The sequence below is a fragment of the Somniosus microcephalus genome, chromosome 2 (assembly GCF_052327205.1).
Source record: "Somniosus microcephalus isolate GS21.2 chromosome 2, FLI_Smic_1.0, whole genome shotgun sequence".
Classification (NCBI taxonomy): Eukaryota; Metazoa; Chordata; class Chondrichthyes; order Squaliformes; family Somniosidae; genus Somniosus; species Somniosus microcephalus.
The window spans coordinates 183,846,877-183,864,591 of record NC_140988.1 but is presented as its reverse complement, the minus strand read 5'-3'; the positions used below and the strand labels follow the sequence as shown (position 1 = coordinate 183,864,591).

At 43.2% G+C, this 17,715-nt stretch overlaps 1 protein-coding gene across 5 annotated transcripts in view; it reads left to right on the top strand.

The window, feature by feature from the left end:
- The window catches only part of dhx15 (DEAH (Asp-Glu-Ala-His) box helicase 15), a 208,196-nt gene that overhangs the window by 150,435 nt on the left and 40,046 nt on the right, over positions 1-17,715 (top strand). For all 5 annotated transcript variants that reach the window (XM_085967832.1, XM_085967801.1, XM_085967794.1 and 2 more), the window contains exons 7-8: positions 14,018-14,104; positions 16,072-16,221. In XM_085967832.1, coding sequence (XP_085823958.1) covers positions 14,018-14,104; positions 16,072-16,221 — 237 coding nt within the window. The remainder of the gene's footprint in view (positions 1-14,017; positions 14,105-16,071; positions 16,222-17,715) is intronic.

Below are 17,715 nucleotides of genomic sequence, written 5' to 3'. Positions count from 1 at the left end.
AACTGTGGCTTAATCATTGCCTTGTACTATTTTATCATCTCTTTGCTCATAAATTCTACAGCCATTGTTTATAAATTTCACAATGCTTTTGATCTTTGTGAATTTATCGACCTGCCGTTACATTTTTGAGAATTTAAGTATTTGCACCCTTTAATATTAGCCTGTGTTTCCCTCCCACCTGCTCAGTCTGCTAATTTGTCTGTTCTTAGTCTTTTACGGTCCACCTTGCTGTTTGTGAAAACCCCTAGTTTTGTGTTCTCAGCAAATTTTATAGCTAGGATTCCTCCTCATTCACCCTGACCCTCATACCACCCCACACATCTACTCCCAGTGCTTGCATACTCCAGGAATCCCTCCCAGGTAACCTCAGAAGTTGACAGCATCAAACTCCCAGTACTGCCACAGAACCCCAATCCACCACTGGGACACTGATCCATTGCTCCCAAACCTCAGAACTCTCCTCTTGCTACTCCCACCACTGCCATTCCAGTGCTGTGTATCCTGAGCTTTAAAAAAAGCTTACAGATTGAGTGCACCGGTGAACAAGCAAGTAATGCCACACTGGGGAAACACTGTGTGTATGTAGATAAACCTGTATAATCCCCTTTTAACTGCTGTATTCCCCTCCCCTCCCCCCGCAAGACAGTTGCAAGCTGAGAGGAATAAGGCACGTTCAGACTTGCCTGCTGCTTGGTTCCAGCAGGTGACCAATCCGTGAGTCATCACAGGTTCGCGGGCTTCACGAATTCAGTACTGTATTGTGAGAGTTGGAGTAAAGACCTATTTCTTGTAGCTCGCTGTGTTGCCTATTTCTTTACGCGGGAGACCGTAGTCCCCCACAGAAGGCTACTGATTTAGTTTTCACAGAAAATGCAAAATCCAAAACATTGGTCAGAATGCTATGTATTTAGAAGAAATCTTAGTCAGTCACAGTAAATCAGTGGCATTAATACATTGTTCATCGCATAACATAACACCATAAGCAAGGACCTTTTAAAGTCAACTTTTAGTGCTGGTTTTTAAAACCTGATTTTTGGAATGTTTTCCCATTTTTATTTTTGGGATCAAAAACTGGGAGCAAATCCGATGGGTGGGGTGTTATGGGAACTAGATCCCAAAAAAGCAGAGTAATTTGGAGAAAAACTTTGAACACCACTTAAAATAACCGTTAAGCTAATTGACAACTCCATAATGGCAGTTCCAAAAGTTCTGGCAAGCATATGCTCGCAACAGTTGTGTTGAAAACGAGAAAGGTAATTCCGCGCCCCCCCCCCCCCCCCCGCCCCCACCACCCCCAAAAGCCACATTGTTCATTATTAGTTGGATAGGTAACGTTTCCTGGTCAGCCTTCTCATCCTGACTGAACGAGTTTCCAATCACTAGGTCAAGCTAACGGATTGCCCCAATTTGTGTTCCCAGCAATTCGAAGGGCCTTCCCTCTAGTTTCTTCTTTGTTTAGTGATTTGCCAGTAGGTCAATAAAAGGTCTGCATCTGCCCCACCCCGGGGTGAAGGTTTAAAGAAAACATCTGCTACTCTCATTATGAATAGACCCACATTGAATCAGTTTGAAGTAGATGATGAGCTGCAACAAGCTGCCTGACCGAGCTTTAGAACCCAACTTCATCCGCATGCAACCGTGGCTCTTTTTTAAAAAACCTGTGCAAATTCACTTGTGTTTTAGACAAACACTTAATCATGACTCATTCCCAAATCCTTCCCATGAAGAAAAAAATGATCTAAAATCCTGAAGCGCCATGAAGCACCGATCCAGTTCTAATGTTGCCATCCTGTGAGGCTCCCTGGACTACCAGGGTACACTGATAAATCACCACTATACCATTAAGTAAAGATAATGCATCCTGATTCATATCCAGCAGAGGATAGACACAGACAACAACTTCTCCCTGCTGTAGACTTCCCGGAAAGTTGATGGGGAAATTGAGCACATACTATTGAATTTATATGAATGGTGCTCCACTTCTATAAATATATCGGATGCAAAACATTAATTTTCAATAAATATCATTGTTGTGAACCCAGTCATTGATGATGCAAGGAATACAATGGTGGTGTACCCACAGTGATTGTACAAGTCAATGCAAATTCATATGTTGGGCAAGATTTGTGTTCAAAATTAAAGCTGAATTGGCTCGATCATTGTTTGGGTTAGGAACTAAGGTTTTGTGCTCGTTTCCTGAGGCTCTTGGTGTCAGAGACCAAGTGACTGCCTCAACGTTGCTACTCTTCCAGAATTTTCGTGTTTCAGTATGCGTTGGTGATGTCATTGTGCACGAGGTGTTTGTTAAGAACAGGGAGAATTCCTCTTTTTGCAGGTCGGAATTGGTCAGAAATCATTTTCTGATGATCCATCAACCCAGAAAATCTGAGAATTTATTGGTGGAAATTTGTAAAAATTGTTTTGAAAGGCCTGTATGAGCAGTGCCACAGGAGATCTATGAGAATCTACGTTTAAATCACATTAAGGGCACTTAGGCTTTTTAATTGGGACTAATACTTGGATCCTCAGATTAATGCACTTATTGGGCCAGTAATTCCGGTCCCAACGCGTGAGTACGGACGGTGTACTCACGCGTGGGCCCGTTGGAAGTGCCGGATTCCAGCATGCGCGGGAAACCGACATTTCCTCTCCATCGAACTAAGGGGTTAAGAGGTCCAACGCGTGCGTGCAGGACTCTGCGCGCACGCATTGAACTTCCTTCGTTTTACATAGAAACATAGAAGATAGGAGCTGGAGTAGGCCATTCGGCCCTTCGAGCCTGCTCCGCCATTCAATGAGATCATGGCTGATCATCCGAATTCAGTACCCTGTCCCTGCCTTCTCCCCATATCCCTTTAACCTCAAGAAATATATCCAACTCTTTCTTGAATATATTTAATGAACTGGCCTCCACCGCCCTCTATGGCAGAGAATTCCACAAGTTCACCACTCTCTGGGTGAAGAAATTCCTCCTCATTTCAGTCCTAAATGGCTTACCCCTTATCCTTAGACTATGACCCTTGGTTCTGGACTCCCTGGCCATCAGAAACATCCTTTCTGCATCTAGTCTGTCCAGACCTGACAGAATTTTATAGGTTTCGATGAGATCCCCTCTCAATCTTATAAACTCCAGTGAGTATAAGCCCAATCGACATAATCTCTCCTCATACGTCATTCCTGCCATCCCAGGTATCAGCCTGGTGAATCTTCGCTGCACTCCCTCCATGGCAAGAACGTCCTTCCTCAGGTAAGGTGACCAAAACTGCACACAATACTCAAGGTGCGGTCTCACCAAGGCCCTGTACAGCTGCAGCAAGACATCCTTGTTCTTGTACTCAAACCCTCTTGCTACGAAGGCCAACATACCATTTGCCTTCTTAACCGCCTGCTGCACCTGCATGCTTACCTTCAGCGACTGGTGCACAAGAACACCCAGGTCTCTTTGCACTTCCCCTTCTCCCAATCTATTGCCATTCAAATAATCTGCTTTCCTGTTTTTGCCACCAAAGTGGATAACCTCACATTGATCCACATTATAGTGCATTTGCCATGTTTCTGCCCAATCACCCAACCTGTCCAAATCGTACTGGAGTTTCATGACATCCTCCTCACAGCATACCGTCCCACCCAGCTTTGTGTCGTCTGCAAATTTGGAGATATTACATCCAATTCCCTTGTCCAGATCATTAATATATATTGTGAACAGCTGGGGTCCTAGGACCGATCCTTGCGGTACCCCACTAGTCACTGCCTGCCACTCGGAAAACGACCCGTTTATTCCAACTCTTTGCTTTCTGTCCGCCAACCAGTTCTCTATCCAAGTCAATACCTTGCCCCCAATCCCATGTGCCTTAATTTTGCACGCTAACCTCTTATGCGGGACCTTATCGAAAAGCCTTCTGAAAGTCTAAATACACCACATCCACTGGTTCTCCCTTATCTATTTTACCAGTTACATCCTCAAAAAATTCCAGTAGATTAGTCAAGCATGATTTACCTTTTGTAAATCCATGTTGACTTTGTCCGATCCTGTCCCTGCTTTCCAAGTGCTCTGCTGTTACATCTTTTATAATGGACTCTAGCATTTTCCCCACTACCGATGTCAGGCTTACCGGTCTATAATTCCCCGCTTTTTCTCTACCACCTTTTTTGAATAGTGGGGTAACATTAGCTACCCTCCAGTCCATGGGTTCTGTTCCAGAGTCTATCGAGTTCTGGAAGATGACCAGCAATGCATCTACTATTTCTAGGGCCACTTCCTTAAGTACCCTGGGATGTAGATTATCAGGCCCTGGGGATTTATCGGCCTTCAGTCCCATCAATTTTCCTAACACCATTTCCCTACAAATACTGATTTCTTTCAGTTCCACCCTTTCATCAGACCCTATGTTCCGCGGTATTTCTGGGAGGTTATTTGTGTCCTCCTTTGTGAAGACAGAACCAAAATATGTATTTAGTTGGTCTGCCATTTCTTTGTTCCCCATTATAAATTCCCCTGATTCTGACTGCAAGGGACCTATGCTTGACTTCACCAATCTTTTTCTCTTTACATATCTATGAAAGCTTTTACAGTCAGTTGTTATGTTCCCTGAAAGCTTACTCTCATGTTCTATTTTCCCTTTCTTAGTTAATCCCTTTGTCCTCTTTTGAATCCTAAACTGCTCCCAATCCTCAGGATTATTGCTTTTTCTGGCCAATTTGTATGTTCTCTCCTTGGATCTTATGCTATCCCTAATTTCCCTTGTTAGCCACGGTTGAGTCACCTTTTTTGTTGTTTTTTTTTGCCAAACTGGGATGAACAACTTCTGTAGTTCATCCATTCGGTCTTTGAATGTTTGCCATTGCCTATCCACCGTCAACCCTTTTGAGTGCCATTCCCCAATCAATCCTACCCAACTCGCTCCTCAGACCATCGTAGTTTCCTTTATTTAAATTGAGGACCCTAGTTTCTGAGTCGACTACTTCATTCTCCATCTTAATGAAGAATTCGATCATATTATGATCGCTCCGACCCAAGGGGCCTCGTACAACAAGATTGCTAATTAATCCTTTCTCGTTACATAATACCCAGTCTAAGATGGCCTCCTCTCTGGTTGGTTCCTCGACATATTGGTCCAGGAAACCATCCCGTAAACACTCCAGGAATTCCTCCTCCACAGTATTGTTACCAATTTGGTTAGCCCAATCTATATGTAGATTAAAGTCACCCATGATGACTGCTGTACCCTTACTGCACGCTTCTTTAATTTCCCTTTTAATACCATCCCCAACCTCCGCCTTACTGTTTGGAGGTCTATATACCACTCCCACTAATGTTTTTTTCCCTTTAGTATTTCTCAATTCTACCCATACAGATTCCACCTCATCAGAGCTAATATCCTTCATTACAATTGTGTTAATCCCTTCTTTAACCAGTAATGCTACCCCTCCTCCCTTTCCTATTTGCCTATCTTTCCTGAATATCGAATGCCCCTGGATGTTGAGTTCCCAGTCTTGGCCGTCCTTGAGCCACGTTTCCGTAATCCCAACCAAATCATATTCGTTTACCTCTATTTGCGCAGCCAATTCATCCACCTTATTACAAATGCTCCTCGCATTAAGACACAAAGCCTTCAGGCTTGTTTTTTTAACGCTCTTAGACCTATTAGAATTATTATTTACTGTGGCCACGTTTGATTTAAACCGTTGATTTCTCTGACTGCCACTTTTGGTTTTTCTCCTTCCTATCTTTTGCTTTTATCCTTGTTTCCCTTTCCTCTGTCTCCCTGCTCAGGTTCCCAACTCCCTTCCATTTTAGCTTAAACCCTCCCCCACAGCACTAGCAAATACTCCCCATAGGACATCGGTTCCAGCCCTGCCCAGGTGCAGACCGTCCGGTTTCAACTGGTCCCACCTCTCCCAGAACCGGTTCCAATGTCCCAGGAACTTGAATCCCTCCCCCTGGCACCATTCCTCTAGCCACGTATTCATCCGAAGTATCCTTCTATTTCTACTCTGACTAGCACGTGGCACTGGTAGCAATCCTGAGATTACTACCTTTGAGGTCCTGTTTTTTAATTTACCTCCTAACTCCCTATATTCCGCTTTTAGGACCTCATCCCGCTTTTTACCTATATCGTTGGTGCCTATATGCACCACGACAACTGGCTGTTCACCCTCCCCTTCCAAGATGTTCTGCAGCCGCTCGGAGACATCCTTGACCCTTGCACCAGGGAGGCAACACACCATCCTGGAGTCTTGTTTGCGGCCGCAGAAACGCCTATCTATTCCCCTTACAATTGAATCCCCTATTACTATAGCTCTACCACTCTTTTTCCTCCCATTCTGTGCAGCAGAGCCACCCCTGGTGCCAGGAAGTTGGCTGCTGCTGCCTTCCTCTGATAAGCCATCCCCCCCAACAGTACTCAAAGTGGTATATCTGTTGGAGAGGGGGATGGCCACAGGGGACCCCTGCACTACCTGCCTGTGCCTAGTACTCTGCCTGTTGGTCACCCGTTCCCTTTCTTCCTGTCCAACCGCTACCTGCGGTGTGTCCAACTCTGTAAACGTGCTATTCACGATGTCCTGAGCATCGTGAGCGCTCCAGTATGCATCCAATCGCAGCTCCAGTGCCGCAATGCAGTCTGTCAGTAGCTGCAGCTGGGTGCACTTCCTGCAGGAGGAGCAGATCACGGGGCTGGGCTGTCCTGCCATGACTTACCCTTTAATTCATTGAGTTTAAATTAAATCAATCAATCCCACTAATTACACTACAGTTAAACAGTTTACCAACAGTCCCCGCTACACCAGAGAGACCATAGAAACTATAAAACAGAGTTAAAGTTTAAAAAAGAGAGAAATACTCACCAACCAATCACTTACCTGCTTCCTGCTGACGTCACACTTGGATTACTTTTTACCTCTCTCCCGGAACCTGGATTGGTGTGCCTCTGGTGCTCCCTTGCAGGTCCGCTGCCTCTCCGGTCTCGGGGCTCTGGGCCTCGATGCCTCGGGCTGCTCTTTAAGTACCTCCGCCGCCTCTGGTGCTCCCTTGCAGGTCCGCTGCCTCTCCGGTCTCGGGGCTTTGACAGGTTTGCGCATGTGCAAGGGCCTGGACTTTTTGGAAATGAAAAAAGGAGGCGTAAAGAGTGGATTCTTGAAGGTAAGTGATCTATTATTTAAAATTATTACATTTTTTCCACAGCTTCATTGTTTTTAAGGACTTTACAGTAAGGTAAGTTTATTTTTAGACCCGAATTTGTAAAAAAAAATGCTTTCAAAAATTTTATTAATTGTTTTAAATAGTTTTTTAAAAGTTATTTATAGTTTATTTAATTATTGGGATGTCTTTTTTAATTTTAATTAAAGTTAAACTAGTCTTTTGGGCGCCCGTACTTTTCATGAGTTTGACAGTCTTTACTATCAAACTCATGAATGAGTTTCCCCTCCCCTGATTGGCAGCAGAGTGCTCACCTGATCCCAGCCGGCACATCGCACTAACTACGTCGCTGGATCAGGTAAGCACATCGCGTCGACATCTGAACCGGGCCAGTGACAGGAAATGCAAGCAGGCCCGGGCTTCAGATGTCAGCGCGCAGGGTGAGTGCACATCAGGGGCTTGCACGCGTGGCAAGCACCCGATCCTAATTTCTGGCCCAATGTTTTATTCACCTAAGAAATCCCTAGAAAGTTTCTGCATGATTAGTACAATATTGTACAATCAAATACAGATCATTGTTCTTTTCAAGGGAAAATGCAAGTTGAGTGAATAAGAAAAAAAAGAAAGACTTGCATTTATGTAGCGCCTTTCATGACCACCGGACGTCCCAATGTGCTTTACAGCCAATTAAGTACTTTTTGAAGTGTAGTCACTTGTAATGTAGGGATAGCAGAACAATTTAAGGAAAAATTACTTTTCGAAGAGTACTTGGAGTGTATACCTTTTGAATTCCCCTGTAGTGTTACATGCTATAGTATGACAGGGCAGCTAGCCATCTGTTGAAGTCACTGCAGTCTGTTCCAAATAGATGTGTACTGGTTGTGTAGATTGACTCTCCCTTCTTTTCTCTTGTTAAACAATGACTAAATTTGAGGTGCGCCTCGCCTTGCTGTGCATTTTTGTGCACCCACTTTTGTACTTTTCCTCAAGCCAGGACATCTGTCTTGAGTAGCTAACAGGGTACATCCAGATAGATCGAGTGGGAAAGCAGACTCTAGATGATGTCTAGTCTTGTACTCCTAGGTTGAGGGGGGAAGCATGCCATCCAGATCAAAAGTGCATTTTATCCACCAGCCTGTTGTATAGAACTGTGCAAGTTTGCCTTTAGGTTAAGAGTTGCTAACCTAAACTTGTGTAAGCAAGATAACACCTGTTGTTTTGCCCTGGAGCATACACTAACAAGAATAAAAAGGGTGGGCAAGGAGCTGACGTGCTTGACCTTTCGTCAAGACTCTTCCTCTGATTTATTTCTCTCCCCTGCCCCCCCCCACCCTCCTCTATTATGGTGAGAGGCCCTAGTGTGTTCACACTGATGTGACAGATTGGGAACTTTGGTACTGTGAGGAATTAGAGACAGGAATCAGTTTCCCACCACCCGCTGATGCTGACACATTGGTATCCTCCCAGTGTGCATTGCCGTTTCACTGCTTTCTGTGTAAATATTCAAACCAGCCACTGATCAAATGACACTGGACCATTGCAGGATATCAGGCTCTCAGCTGTGTAAAGTGCACCTGAGCTGCTAAGGATACCATTTACTTTACAACAAACACTTTATTGTCTAAAATGGATTTTCATGGTCAATTAAGTGTTTCTTTGCAAAATTTGCCCCTAAACCTTGCTGCAAATGTTTTGGGAGATTACAGCTCTTTAAACCTATACCCAGATACGTCCAGTATACCACATAAGGAGGGGGGCAACTATATTGAATTTGTGAATTGTACTGTTTGAGTGATAGTTTTCTACTTGAGGCTTTATCTAAATTGTTCCTTATTTAGCCTTGAACTACTAGCAGGTGCATGAGAAAGGGCCACCTATTTTAAATTGTCACATTTAAAATGCCACAAAGATGGAAAACCAACCACTGCCATTACAGTAATGAAATTAAACAAATTGTTGTTTTTAACCTGATGTTGACCTTCCCTGTTCAGTTTGATCAGTGAATGCAGATTTCATTTCAACTGTTTAATTGTTTAACACCAATTATACCACCATGTCAACCGATTATTTTAGTGACTGAATATTTGAATAAATTAAATTTTAAAATAGTACCGATTTCTGGTTAAATGCACAGCGGGTCTGTCTAGCAGAATAAAATTGCTCCTGTGAATTACATTTTTCAATTAATGCTTTTTCCTAACTGGCAGTTAACAAGCATTGATATCTATACCAGCTTTATTTACCACCCTGACATTAAAAAAAAAACTAAAATGCTAAAAATGCACAACAGGGCAAGCCGCATCTGAAATAGAAATATAGGTTGATGTTTTGAGTGTGACCCTTTATCAGAACTGGTTTGTTCTGATGGCCAGTGGCAAAAATACAATCTTGCAAGAGTAGTACAAAACTGTGGGTGGATAGTCACAACCTGTTGAATGCTTATTAGGGAAATATACTGTAAATGTCTACTGTTGTGTTTCAGCTTCTATGTTGATTCAGACATGCCTGTGAATCATAGAAAGATATCCAATGTACTTGAAAACGTCACAGAATGCCCCATTCTAATGAGGGTCCACTAGTGATGAACAGATGATTCAGGTAAAATTGCAGCAAGTTTAAAAAGGAAGGGTGATTTAGTTTTAAGTTTCAAATATCTTTTCATAGACTAAAGAGGGGTATGGATTCTAAGTTGATTATGTATGCAACTGCTACAAAGTGTGGCAGCCACCAAATGTTAGTGCAGTTTTAATTCATTCTCAGGATGTGGGCGTCACTGGCAAGGCTAACATTTATTGCCTATCCAACTCTGGATGGAGTGTGACTTGAGGGGAACTTGTAGATGGTGGTGTTCCACTGCGCCTGCTGTCCTTGTCCTTCTAGGTGGTGGAATCGCAGGTTTGGGAGGTGCTGTCAAAGAAGCCTTGGCGAGTTGCTGCAGTGCATCTTGTAGATGGTACACACTGCAGACACGGTGCGCCAGTGGTGGAGGGAGTGAATGGTTAAGGTGGTAGATGGGGTGCCAATCAAGCGGGCTGCTTTGTCCTGGATGGTGTCGAACTTCTTGAGGGTTGTTGCAGCTGCACTCATCCAGGCAAGTGGAGAGTATTCCATCACACTCCTTACTTGTGCCTTGTAGATGGTGAAGAGACTTTGGGGAGTCAGGTGAGCCACTTGCTGCAGAACACCCAGCCTCTGACCTGCTCTTGTAGCCACTGTATTTAAGTGGCTGGTTCAGTTAAACTTCTGGTCAATGGTGACCCCCAGGATGTTGCTGGTGGGGGATTTGACGATGGTAATGCCATTGAATGTCATGGGGAGGCGGTTAGACTCTCTTGTTGGAGATGGTCATTGCCTGGCACTTGTGTGGTGCGGATGTTACTTGCCACTTATCAGCCCAAGCTTGGATGTTGTCCAGGTCTTGCTGCATGCGGGCGTGGACTGCTTCATTATCTGAAGAATTGCGAATGGAGCAGAACAGCCCCACTTCTGACCTTATGATGGAGGGAACGCCATTGATGAAGCAGCTGAAGATAGTTGTTGCGAGGACACTGCCCTGAGGAACTCCTGCAGCGATGTCCAGGAGCTTAGCTGGTTGGCCTCCCAACAACGACAGCCATCTTCCTTTGTGCCAGGTATGATTCCAGCCAGTGATTCCCATTGACTTCAATTTTACAAGGGCACCTGGGTGCCACACTCGGTCAAATGCTGATGTAAAGGATAGTCACACTAATCTCACATCGAATTCAGCTGTGTACATGTAGGTGCTCTGTTTGAGACGCATTGGTATGGTTTATAAATAGACTTTTAGCATGTAGTGGAACCACAAAATTACCATCTTTGCCACCATTTTCAGTTCTGAGAGATTGGTAATATCTGGAGCGGTAATCTTTTAGCACCTGTAGGCCTTGGAATTGCACTGATGTGTATGATTGTGGCATTTTCTACCTTGAGTTGGAGAGAAACAGTGCAGAGGGTATGTATAATTTGTAAATGCTTTGTTCTGGTTGCTTCTGCTAACCTCAGCTTGGGTCTGTAACTCCCTTTCCGTCACTTCCTCAGTTACGGTATAGTCTTGCACCTTGTGTTAAATATATTTTTAATTTGGGCAATGATCTTTGCTGGAACATGGTTTGGTGCTGTGGAGATCAGTGTGATGCCAGATTTTACGATATGACTGCAAATTTGCTGCAACAGGTTTAAATTAACTAATTGAAACTACTGTGCATGGGTAGTGAACTACTTTAATTTATACTTTAAATTTGACTTCATGGGCAGGAATTTCCACTGATTTGCGCTGTTTTTCCAACGCAATTCGCCTGAAATTGGCCAAACCAGTACAAAAGATTGAGGAATTTCAAGCGCAAATTATGTCCGGTGCAAATAGGGTTTTCATGATCTTTTGCGATTAATTTAAAATCATCACGCTGGAAGCCGGCCACGACATAAAACTGGCCACACCCCTACATAGAATTAATCATGGTTGCGACTCTCCGCTAATTGCGTTTGTTTGCGGGCCTTCGAGAAGGCTCTTAAAATGAAGCTGGTTTTTTTTTAGGTGCAATGACACTACAGGAAACTTCGCGATATCCGGGACCGGCGTGATGCCGATCTATGAAAACTTCCGGACAGACCAGCGCTAATGTTGAAGAATACGGAGGTTTTCATCTCCGTATCTGACAACAAACACTGTTGCTTAGCAACAGCTTGTAAACAGTCGGCCCGTACCTTGAAAGCGTCTCTGTAGCTTAGCAACAGCTTCAGAGAGGCTTTCCAGAGACTGACTGACTTTAAAAAAAATGCTAGGAGAAGAAAAAAAAAGAAAAAAAACCTCACAAAACGGCTGCTGATTTCTGCCGTTAGATCGAGGTTTCCGGCCATACAACCTCCGGATAAACCAAATTTCCTGTAATAGGTACCTTTTTAAAAGCTTTTAAATATTTATTTAATTTACTAAGAAACTGACTACTTTACACCAATATAACTATATAAATGATTCTCTAAAGTTTTTTAAAGTCATTTTCGGTTATTTAAAATTGGGTTACTCTCAGGTGGGGAGCTAGACACTGATTAAAAATGCTTTTCTTGTGATTAAAAACCCATTTTCAGCTGTATTAATAACTATTCGGCGATGTGCAAATAAGTTTGAGCGGCAACTTGAGCAAAAAAAGCTTAAAACTAGCACAATTTCCACCCGCATTACGGATTGCACCCAAAGTGGAAACTCTCGGCCCATATTTCTTCAGCCAGTCCTTAAACTTCAACGCCCAAGGTTGATTGGGGGGTGGGGGGAGAGGGAGAGTGCAGAGATCTGGGGGGGGGAGGAATGCAATCAGTGGTGGGAGCGTCTTTTTTAAATACGCGCCAGCTCAGGAAACTTCAGTTAGTATAAAAAGGATGTTTAACAAGCTGTCAAAAGCACAGATCAGATTTGTATCAAAATTTTGGGAGCGATTTTTGCCTCACTGCTGCCATGTTTTATCAACAACAACAACTTGTATTTATATAGTCCCTTTAACGCAGTAAAATGTCACAAGGTGCTTCACAGGAGTATTAAAAGATTAAAAATTTGACACCGAGCCACATCAGGAGAAATTAGGGCAGGTGACCAAACGCTTGGTCAAAAGAGGTAGGTTTTAAGGAGTGTCTTAAAGGAGGAAAGAGAGGCTTAGGCAGGGAATTCCAGAGCTTGGGGCCTAGGCAACAGAAGGCATGGCCACTAATAGTTGAGCAATTATAATCAGGGATGCTCAAGAGGCCAGAATTAGAGGAGCGCAGATATCTCGGTGGGGGGCGTATTGTGGGGCTGAAGGAGACTACAGAAATAGGGAGGGGTGAGGCCATGGAGGGATTTGAAATCAAGAATGAGAATTTTGAAATCGAGGCGTTGCTTAACCAGGAGCCAATGTAGGCCAGCGAGCACAGGGGTGATGGGTGAACAGGACTTGGCGCAAGTTAGGACACAGGCAGCCGAGTTTTGGATCACCTCAAGTTTACGTAGGGTAGAATGTGGGAGGCCAGCCAGGAGTGCGTTGGAATAATGAAGTCTAGAGGTAACAAAGACATGGATAAGCGTTTCAGCAGCGGATGAGCTGAGCCAAGGGCGGAGACGGGCAAATGTTAAGGAGGTGGAAATAGGCGGTCTTAGTTATGCGGCGGATATGTGGTCAGAAGCTCATTTCGGGGTTAAATATGGCACCAAAGTTGCGAACAGTGTGGTTCAGCCTCAGACAGATGGGGAGAGGGATGGAGTCAGTGGCTAGGGAACTGAGTTTGTGGCGGGGACCGAAAATAATGGCTTCGGTCTTCCCAATATTTAATTGGAGAAAATTTCTGCTCATCCAGAACTTCAGCGTGAAGTAGTAGAAAGGTGTGAATGGGTGAGGGTTGGGGGGTTGTAAATTGATGCTGAGTTACTGCCCTAGGCCCACCCTTTGTAACTTTTGAGTGGGCCTCGATTTTAAGTGGCCAGCGCTCCTGCTGCAATCCAGCAGAAGCCTCGTGCATGTATTTAAATCGGAGTCCTGTGATGTATTTAAGACTGGTGCACTTTTTGGCTGCTCTGCACACTGAGATTATTATCTAAGTTCCACAAGCTATTCTTTGCTTTTGTTGCCCTTAATTTGTAAATGTGCTCATCGTTACAAATAAAATAATGAATATGTCAGATGAATTAAAGCGTCTACAACAGATCATTTTTGTTTTGGGTGGGATTTGATCTGTTTACATTTTATTTTTGATACATTACAGTAAAAGGTTTATATGAACAGCCTGGCGGATGGACTTTCTGCTGCAAATCGAATGTTAGCAGTTTTGTGAAATGTGGATTGTTCAAAAATTGCTATGATTTTTCGCTACATTGATTTATTTTTCTATGTTTAGGTTGTCGTGTCCACAAATATTGCTGAAACGTCACTCACTATTGATGGTGTTGTGTTTGTGATTGATCCTGGCTTTGCTAAACAGAAGGCAAGTATTTAAATCTAGAGAATTCTACTTTGAACAAATGTTTGCCAGCCCCTTATCTGTTACTGTTTTGGAATTTTGACAAGAGTTTCATGATGTTCTTGCCATTGAGCTCCTGCATTTATCTTATTAACACCAGATTTTTAAATGATGGCTGTTTCATAGAGCTAAATTTTGTTCCTGTACCCTTTCTGCTGAAGGAGGCAGACTACTCTTGCTTAGCGTGAGAGTTCTGTCGGTGTTGGCAACCCTTCATACCCACATATTGCTGTATGAGCCATTACCATATCAGTCTAAAACAGTGTTGGGTGGTTTGACCACAGAAAATATCACAACCAATCATGAACCTGAGTTAACACATAGGCATTTCTAACAAGGGTCACTGAATAATGCATTTTTACAGATCTACAGTTAGATGTAATACTAACTTGGATCACCAGGACCAGATACATTGTAAAAATGTCCCCAGAGTCTAGACTCCCTGGTGTATTACAAATAGTGAGCAACCGATCCAGGTGTAAAGTAAACCAGTGTTAAGCTAACGCTAAGAAAATCATGGGTGGGGGTGGTTGGGATTTGCAGTATGGTTTTACATTCCCTCTGCCATACCCCATCTTTTTAGTAATAGGCCATTATGATTTTACTTTTCAGACTTTGCCCTTGCTATTATCGTAGGATCTTACCCACTTTAGACCTATTCATTTAAAGTAAAAGTGATGTGACGTCTCATCCCCATCCCCACTGCATGCCCATGACGAAAAAAGGAATACTTAGTTAGCAGATGATAATTCAACCCAACTGAACTATATTGAGCTTATACAGTAGTTTGAAATAAAAGTCAATTTAATGTCCTAAAGGTGATATGGTCATCTTCCTCTTACAGTTCAAACAGCAGGCACACTGGGTTCCAGCAATTAACTTGTACTTGTAATAGCACTTGTACTATTTAATGAATCTATCTTGATCATTTGAGCCAAAATCCACAAAGCTAAATTTTGTTCAGTGTCCAGTTTCTTTTAACCTTTTATTCTCCAGAGCTTTTTCTAGAACATAGAAAAAGCATGGTGGGGGCTGGGGGGAGTATTGGAGATGGTCAATTTGAGAAAAGAATAAGTAAGTCAACACCATCTGAAATGATGATGGCTAGAGAGTTCTTTGCCAATGTGTATCTATTTTACTGCTGAAATAGATAGGCCAGGAAAGTGTGATTATTTTGAAAATGATCTTCCTCACCCTATTGTGTCATTATATTCTGTGTGTCAGCTGTGGCTCAGTGGTCGCACTCTTGCCTCTAAGTCAGAAGGTTGTGGGTTCACGTCCCACTCCAGGGACTTGAACACAAATCTAGGCTGACACTCCAGTGGAGTGCTGTACTGTCTGAGTTGCTGTCTTTCAGATGAGATGTTAAACCGAGGCCCCATCTGCTCCCTCAAGTGGACGTAAAAGATCCCATGACACTATTTCGAAGAAGAGCAGGGGGTGTTATCCTCGATGTCCTGGCCAATATTTATTCCTCAATCAACATAACAAAAACAGATTATCTGGTTATTATCACATTACTGTTTGTGGGAGCTTGCTGTGTGCAAATTGGATGCCGCGTTTCCCACATTACAACAGTGACTGCACTCCAAAAGTACTTCATTGGCTGTAAAGCGCTTTGAGACATCCGGTGGTCGTGAAAGGTGCTATATAAATACAGGTCTCCTTTCTTCTGTTTTCTTTCTTTAAAGAACTGAAACCATTCGAACATAAATTTTATACTTAAATAGGAGCTAAGTTGACTCTTGTATTACAGAGCAACACTAGCAGCGTTAACCCCCCGCCCCAGTGCCTAATAGTGTTTCTCCTCACTTGTGACTCCATGAAAGTTGAAAATATTTGACTGTCCTTTGAACTCTTGATCTGCCTAGTAAAAAGTAAGTTTTGTTGTTCAGTGCAGCTTGTGTTACCCTTCATTTCATGATCAACAGGTATATAACCCACGTATTAGAGTTGAATCGTTGTTGGTGACTGCGATCAGTAAAGCATCTGCACAGCAAAGAGCAGGTCGTGCTGGTCGTACTAGACCAGGAAAGTGCTTTAGACTTTACACTGAAAAGGCCTACAAAACTGAAATGCAGGTATGTTTTACATCCCTTTACAATCAATACCTCCTTGTGATACATAAGAACATAAATAGCAGCAGGAGTAGGCATTTTGGCCCTTCGAGCCTGCTCTGCCATTCAATAAGATCAGGGCTGATCATCTCCACTTTCCTGCATTATCCCCATATCTCTTGATTCCCTTAATATTCAAAAATCTTTCGATCTCTGTCTTGAATATACTCAACGACTGAGCTTCCACAGTCCTCTGGGGTAGAGAATTCCAAAGATTCACCACCCTCTGAGTGAAGAAATTTCTCCTCATCTCAGTCCTAAATGGCCAACCCCATATTCTGAGACTGTGACCCCTGGTTCTAGACTCCCCAGCCGGGGGAAACATCCTCCCTGCATCTACCCCGTCAAGCCCTGTAAGAATTTTGTATGTTTCAATGAGATCAACTCTCATTCTTCTAAACTCTAGAGAATATAGGCCTAGTCTACTCAATCTCTCCTCATAGGACAATCTCCCCATCCCAGGAACCAGTCTGATGAGCCTTTGTTACACTCCCTCTATGGCAAGTATATCCTTTCTTAGGTAAGGAGACCAAGACTGTACACAATACTCCAGGTGTGGTCTCACCAGGGCCCTATATAATTGCAGTAAGACGTCTTTACTCTTATACTCAAATCCTCTTGTAATAAAGACCAACATACCATTTGCTTTCCTAATTGTTTGCTGTATCTGCATGTTTACTTTGTGATTCGTTTACAAGGACACCCAGGTCCCTCTGAACACCAACATTTCCCAATCTCTCACCATTTAAAAAATACTCTGCTTTTCTATTTTTCCTACCATAGTGGATAACTTCACATTTCTCCACGTTCTATTCCATTTGCCATGTTCTTGCCCACTCACTTAGCCTGTCTATATCCTTTAAGCCTCCTGGCATCCTCCTCACAACTTACATTCCCACCTAGCTTTGTATCGTCAGCAAACTTGGATATATTACATTTGGTCCCCTCATCCTAAGTGCCCTGTCACCACGTCCTTAATAACAGATTCGAGCATTTTCCCTACTAATGTCAGGCTAACTGGCCTGTAGTTCCCCGTTTTCTCTCTTCCCGCCTTTCTTAAATAGTGGGGTTACATTTGCTACCTTCCAATCTGCGGGAACCACTCTAGAATCTATGGAATTTTGGAAAATGAGAACCAATGCATCCACTATCTCTATAGCCACCTCTTTCAAAACCCTAGGATGTAGGCCATCCGGTCATGGGGGTTTATCGACTTTCAGTCCCATTAATTTCTCCAGTACTAATTTCTTTCAGTTCCTTATTCTCGCTAGAGTCTTGGTTTTCCACTAATTCCGGGAAGTTTTTTGTGTCGTCTTCTGTGAAGACAGACACACAGTATTTGTTTAATTTCTCTGCCATTTCCTTATTCCCCATTATAATTTCTCCTGTCTCAGCCTGTAAGGGACCCACATTTACTTTCACAAATCTTTTCCTTTTTACATACCTGTAGAAGCTTTT